Source organism: Pseudochaenichthys georgianus, chromosome 12, assembly GCF_902827115.2.
Source record: "Pseudochaenichthys georgianus chromosome 12, fPseGeo1.2, whole genome shotgun sequence".
In the NCBI taxonomy this organism is placed as follows: domain Eukaryota; kingdom Metazoa; phylum Chordata; class Actinopteri; order Perciformes; family Channichthyidae; genus Pseudochaenichthys; species Pseudochaenichthys georgianus.
The window spans coordinates 2,915,190-2,921,098 of record NC_047514.1 but is presented as its reverse complement, the minus strand read 5'-3'; the positions used below and the strand labels follow the sequence as shown (position 1 = coordinate 2,921,098).

General features: G+C 39.4%; 1 protein-coding gene across 2 annotated transcripts; it reads right to left on the bottom strand.

The window, feature by feature from the left end:
• Window positions 1-269: 269 nt before the first annotated feature.
• LOC117456419 (uncharacterized) lies at window positions 270-5,334 on the bottom strand. 2 transcript variants are annotated; one of them, XM_034096304.2, is made up of 3 exons: window positions 5,217-5,334; window positions 3,707-4,099; window positions 270-2,900 (listed from the first exon to the last, which is right to left on the bottom strand). In XM_034096304.2, exons 2-3 carry the CDS (start codon window positions 3,979-3,981, stop codon window positions 2,450-2,452), a joined length of 726 nt encoding a protein of 241 aa, XP_033952195.1. In that variant the 5' UTR covers window positions 3,982-4,099; window positions 5,217-5,334; the 3' UTR covers window positions 270-2,449. The 2 variants fall into 2 exon arrangements, with proteins under 2 accessions (XP_033952195.1, XP_033952196.1); XM_034096305.2 differs by lacking the exon at window positions 5,217-5,334 and adding an exon at window positions 4,584-4,803.
• Window positions 5,335-5,909: the final 575 nt, after the last annotated feature.

The window sequence follows — 5,909 nt, the reverse complement described above, 5'->3', positions numbered from 1 at the left end:
GCTTTTTTGTTCTTTAGCCATTCTTTTTAGATTTCTCTTTAGCTAATTATGCCCCAGTATCAGTGGGGCATGCATTAAGAATGATTATACATAGTCCATTATAGTCCTACTTGCTTATAAAGGCTCTTATTAAAATGACCAGTTGAAATTCGGCTTTTAGTTATGTTAAACTCCATCCTACTCCAAATGATTCAAGAAGAAAACATCTATTTGAATAAAAAGATTAAAAGTGCATTTCATAAACAATACAATGACAGGTGAAACAGATATATTTTGAATGCTGTATGAAGCATTTTAAAATACTACTCATATCATTCGGAGATAACAACATTCAATCAATATTAATCTGATCCAGAACACAAACACATTTATATTCATCCTTGCATAGCGTTCCTTTGTTTTATTTAATTGCAGCAGCAGTGCATTGTTTCAATTGTCTTCCCTGGCTCGGCTCACAACCAATTAAGAGACGACAGTGCACTACATGCACATATTGAATTTACTGGCTTTTAGTATGGAGACATTTACCTCACTTTCAGACATCAATACAGAAAAAGACTAAGGGAGAATGTCACAAAAGGTCTCAGTTCTCACCACGGCAAGCAGAAAGCAACAAACAAGCATCAACTTAAACAGCCTCCCTCATGAATTTGCAAACTATTGTTGAATTATAAATGAGGCCTGTTGGGAAAACATGGTTAAATATTCAAAGAGAACTCATTTTAGCAGCTTGTTAGGGCGAAGGTAGAAACCAGATCAACAACAGACAGATGTTACCTGTCTGTCTACAGGGCTACTTAAGAACAATATCAATCTGTGCTTATTATCAAACGTCTGTTTCTAAAGTTCAACCTGTATTAATTGTAACGTGACTTTGAATGTGTTTAAGAGACGATTGAACAACTTATGAATCACGTCTGAAATTGTGACATTCGCTGGAATAAAAGGACATCTTCAGAGTCATCGTTAAAGACTGTGAAGGAACTGCAGAGTAAGATTCCTACAGAGAGAGTCAGAGGAAACACAGAGGATGGTGTGAAACAGGGAGGGTCCACTGCATGGAAAACCAGATGAGGAAATGCCTCCCATTGGGGGAAACAATGGGCTCTGCTACAATGACTTCACTGTAAAAATGAAGACACTATAACTTAGGAATTGTATTATCAGCATGTAAGAAAAAAATAAAGTTAAGGCATCAATGCAAACGTCAGGACTGCCTCACAACTAATAAGGCTGTGATACATTATATAAAGTCTTCAGTTCTCTTAACTTCCACCAGTCTGAACTGGAAATTGCAGAGGTCTCGCACAAAGTAAGGTAACTGTAAATGGATAGTATATAAACAAATTGAATGTCTCACAAAAACGCAAGGTTTTGGATGGCCCTCAAAGTATCTGAACTTTGAATCGGAATAAGTACACAGTATACTGTCTATGTAGTATAGATCAGTGGTTCTCAACTGGTGGGTCGTGACCAAAAAGTGGATCGCGGACCCGTTTCGAGTGGGTCGCAGATGTGTGAGTGAAAAAAAGGAAAAAGTCAAACTTTTATTTTTGAAGGCCCGATTTTCTAACGCTGTGCATGCAGTAGGCGTTGGACTGGAAGTACCGGAGACCATAAACGGATTTGAAAATGTCTGTCACGTAGTGATCATCTTCTCAATAAAACATCTTTGCTGATGTTTTTTCGAGTCTTCTGGCCTTTGATCAGAATCAAGATTGTAGCCGGAAGTCCCCACGGAGAATAACTTTGCGGTCGAACTATTCTTTATACATCCATGGGTACAACTTCAGATAAAAATGAACACATAATGACCCCCGGTTTGATGATTGACAGGTCACAGAACAATGGGAGCTATCTACCCTTACCCACGATTTAAACTATTTCACACAGACTATCTCGTCTTTGCTCTTCTCTCTGTGTGGAGCAGCAAGTTCAGCTGTCAGAACAAAGTGAAAAACAAACAATGGCATAACATATTATTAATATGTCGTAATACATCGATTTATTTTCTTCTCCGAGTGTACCAGAATGGGTAGTTTATATGTTAGTATTTAAAAAAAATCATACAGTTCAGCTTTGATTCCATCATCTCATTAAACCTTATTTAAAAGCATTCTTTTGTTCTGTGAAGGGATATAAGGGATACACTGTACTTCACTTTAATTAATATTCTATGCTGCAAAGCGTATATATATTACTGCAGGATTTTTTGTTGAATAGATTTGAGTGGTTCAAAATTTCGGGTCGCAATCTATTGACTAAGGAAAAAGTGGGTCCCGAGGCCTGACCAGTTGAGAACCACTGGTATAGATCACTCTAAGCCAACACTTAATCATCGCCTTGCGTGATTATCAGTCCATTAGAAGAACATTTCTTACAACTCCCCATAATAATCACTGCAGTCTTATCAAAGGTTTTTATCTCCAGTCTTGTTTTGCATCATATGTCAGACAGAAGAGTGCTCGAATAGGATGACTTTTGAATGGTTGGAGAGGCTGGAGAGCCTGGAGGGCCTGAAAGCTCCGATCCGAGAGTATATATCTGCGTCTGAGCAGGCGCCCCAGGACAGGTGAGGGCTCGGCGGGGTGGTGTGGGTCCCAGGCAGGTGGAGAGGGAAGGCCAGGACTGAAGGTGTTGGAGTGAGAGAAAGTGGGGTGCGGAGCAGAGGCGAAGGCAGCGCAGGAGGTGGGGGGAGTGGCAGTGGTGGGGGCGGTAGTGGGGCGATGACAGTGGGTGTCACCAGGGTTACAGTTTGTAAAGGTGGTGGTCTACCTGCAGGGGCCGTCCCGTTTATGTCTGGTAGTTCCTGACATGACGCTGCGTGTTTGAGTGTGTAGGTGGCGCTGTGGTAGAAGCTGTGGTACTCCAGCGCGTGCCTCGCCCGTGCCATACTCAGCCTGCAGGACACAACACAAACCAACAAGACGTAAGTCAGCACAAGTTTGTCTTTGGTGGAGTCAGAGCTTGGTTAGCCTAGCCTAGCATAACATCTGGAAGCAGCTAGCCTGGCACTGTACAAGTTCAAAAATGGATACGCCAAAAAAGTACGTATTTCTGGGAATTGCATGTCTACCATAACAGGATCCTAATTGACTTTCCCTGTGCATTTTTTTTAATTATTATTATTAGTCAATTGTATTGAACATGTTAGAAACAAAACAAAAATAAAAAAATAATAACAAAAAGAAGCAAAATAAAAAAATAATAAAACGTTCAAGGTATACAAAAATAGAAAATCAATTCTCAAATTGTTTCCGTCATGTTCAAAAGGGGCAAGAAGAAGCTTAAACATATTACTGGTTCCCCTCTAACATACATTGTTCATGAAAATAAAAGTTTAGATCATCAACTTCCGTGATATTGGATTCATTGTTTTAAACAAATCATTTCTTTGTACAAAACGACTAAAAACTAATTTTACAATGACAAGAAATAGCAAGCATGAGTTCGCAGGTCCTGCTCATAACCAGTCAGGGTTTGGTTTCTAAATAATTGTTTTAGTTTAGATAAAGTTGCACAGTATTTCAGCTCATCATTGCATTATTTTATTAGCAGCAACAAGTAAGATGCTGGTAGAGATTGCCGCCATTTAAAAAATGTCTGTGAAACGAGGCTGTTCTAGAAGTGTGGTGACTTGTAACGTATCAGAATTTGGTAATTAAGTACTTGTTGATTCACGTATTACTCTCCGAGATGTACACACCTGTGTCTCAACTGTAAGAGTTTGTAGAGCAGCAGCAGTATTAAAGCTCCTGCCAGAGTCACCAGAAGAACAGCTATCCGCGCATCCAGGCTCCAGCAGGATCTCCCAGAACCCCCTGGAGAGCCACAGGTCCTGGGGGGCTGTGGCGTCTGCAGGGGGCCCTCCATACCTCTCTTGGGGTTAATGATGGCCTGGAAGAGGAGACTCTCAGGTGTGGGAGGGATCTGGAGACGTGTGATGCTGGTTACCGGATAAGCATCTCTGCCAGGTTTCATCCAGATGGGAAAGATTGATGGAGTGTTGTTCGGTGTAAATTATGTCCACATGTTGAACACACTCTGAGAAGCGTGAACAGGTGTCTCCGAGGTGGCAGCTACAGATGCCTCAGGTGCTCTGTAACAGAAAAGGCTGTCAATCAATACTTGTTTCAAAATGAAGCTTCAAACATAAAAAGCTTAACAAAGAATGCCGCTCATAGATCTGGGAATTACACACTCCCCGTCTTACCAACACATCCATAACAGCTTTATCCATCTGGCAAAGTATAAACGTTGCCTTTACGTATGGTAGTATGGTAGAGCTCTGTTTCTAAGATGTTAATAACTTCACTGTAACAGCATGCGGCTATTAACGCTGATCTTGCTGAACAGGAGTGTTTTGCATTGAGAATAATTTGCATATAAATAGGCACATTTTTCATCCAATGTTTGCATATTATTATCCTGACTGTCCCCACCTCCCGCCTTAGCACCATGGGAGCCAGGGCTTTTAGCTGCACCGCTCTGGAACTCTCTGCCTCCACACATCAAACAGTCTGACTCCATCACGACATTCAAATCCCACCTCAAAACCCACCTGTTTAAACTGGCCTACTCACTCTAAAACACATTCAACCTGCTATTACAGATCCCCCTCTCACTCCGTCACTCCGTCACTCCACACTCTTGTCTTGCCTGTGTTATGCTTTTATGCTGCTGTATTGCCTTGTCGGTTCGATTAAATTGTGTTCCGTTTTTGTTTTAGCTGTTTTAACTTTTAAATGCACTGTAAGGCGACCTTGGGTGTCCTGAAAGGCGCCTCGAAATAAAATGTATTATTATTATTATTATTAATTAATTTAAATATGTGAAAGCATAGAATCGCAATGTGTTAGTCAGTGCAGGGGTGCATTTAACAGGGTAAATGCAGATTCCGCGGATTTATAAGATTTATGAGAAATAAATTACATTATTTCTAACTAGTCTCTAATTTCCTTTGCTGCCACATTAGACAGGTTTCATGCTGTGTAACAGAATAAATAAATCAAAAGAATAGTTTGAAATCATCAGCACTTTTAGTAAAAGGGTTGTTGTACCACAAATTATTATAATTATAGCATAACTGCTACTCTCAATGTGTTTGAATGTATTTTAAATCAGTGAACAGAAATAAAGAAAAGAAAAAACATGCTCTCTAAAAACCTTTAAACTTGAACTGACTCTGAAAATACAACGAGAAATGTGCGACTTACTTCGATTTAATGTGACGGTGTTGTTGTTGGTAAATATGTGAGAAAAATCGAACTAAAAAAAATAACATTAGAAGAGCACTGATTACAAACTGTGTTGCTTTCCAGGACCGAATGTGAAGTCCTGAGCACGCACCAATGGGAGGAAGCCGGTGAAAACAGCAGGAAACAGTGCACTTCCCTTACACTCCATGCAGAGATGTGATTGGAGAGCACTTCCTATCGCCATGGATACAGGAAACTGGTCAAGGATGTCTTTGTATAAGGAATACATTTGGAGTTGAGTCAGGGTCTGAGGAAAACACACACAACATGGATCTTAAGGGTAAAAAATACTTAAAACTGGATACAATTTCAATTTAGTATGTGTTTCTTGCAGACAACAATAACTCTGATAATTGCACAAATAAAATACATTTGAAAACATTTAAATATACAAACAAACACGTTAAATGGGTCTAGTCATTTTAATGTGGAAATATTATGCATATTAATTTTATTTTCAAAATCCAATATAGTGACAGTGTTTGTCGGCTAGGATTTATAAATACTATATATATATAAATATATATTACATAATCAACCACAGGAATGGTGATTTGGTATTAATGTTTTTAGGCAGGAGTAATGCTCAGGGGCCCTTTCAAATTCATACATATGAATTGTCTCAGGGAACACTTTTAAATTAGTAAAAGT

What these genes read in the sequence shown, in the direction of transcription:
- LOC117456419 (XM_034096304.2), bottom strand. Translation starts at nt 3,981, where the DNA reads ATGAAACCTGGCAGAGATGCTTATCCGGTAACCAGCATCACACGTCTC. An exon ending in CTCTTACAGTTGAGACACAG is followed by an intron (nt 2,901 to 3,706) that starts GTGTGTACATCT and finishes TGTGTCCTGCAG; the next exon opens with GCTGAGTATGGCACGGGCGA.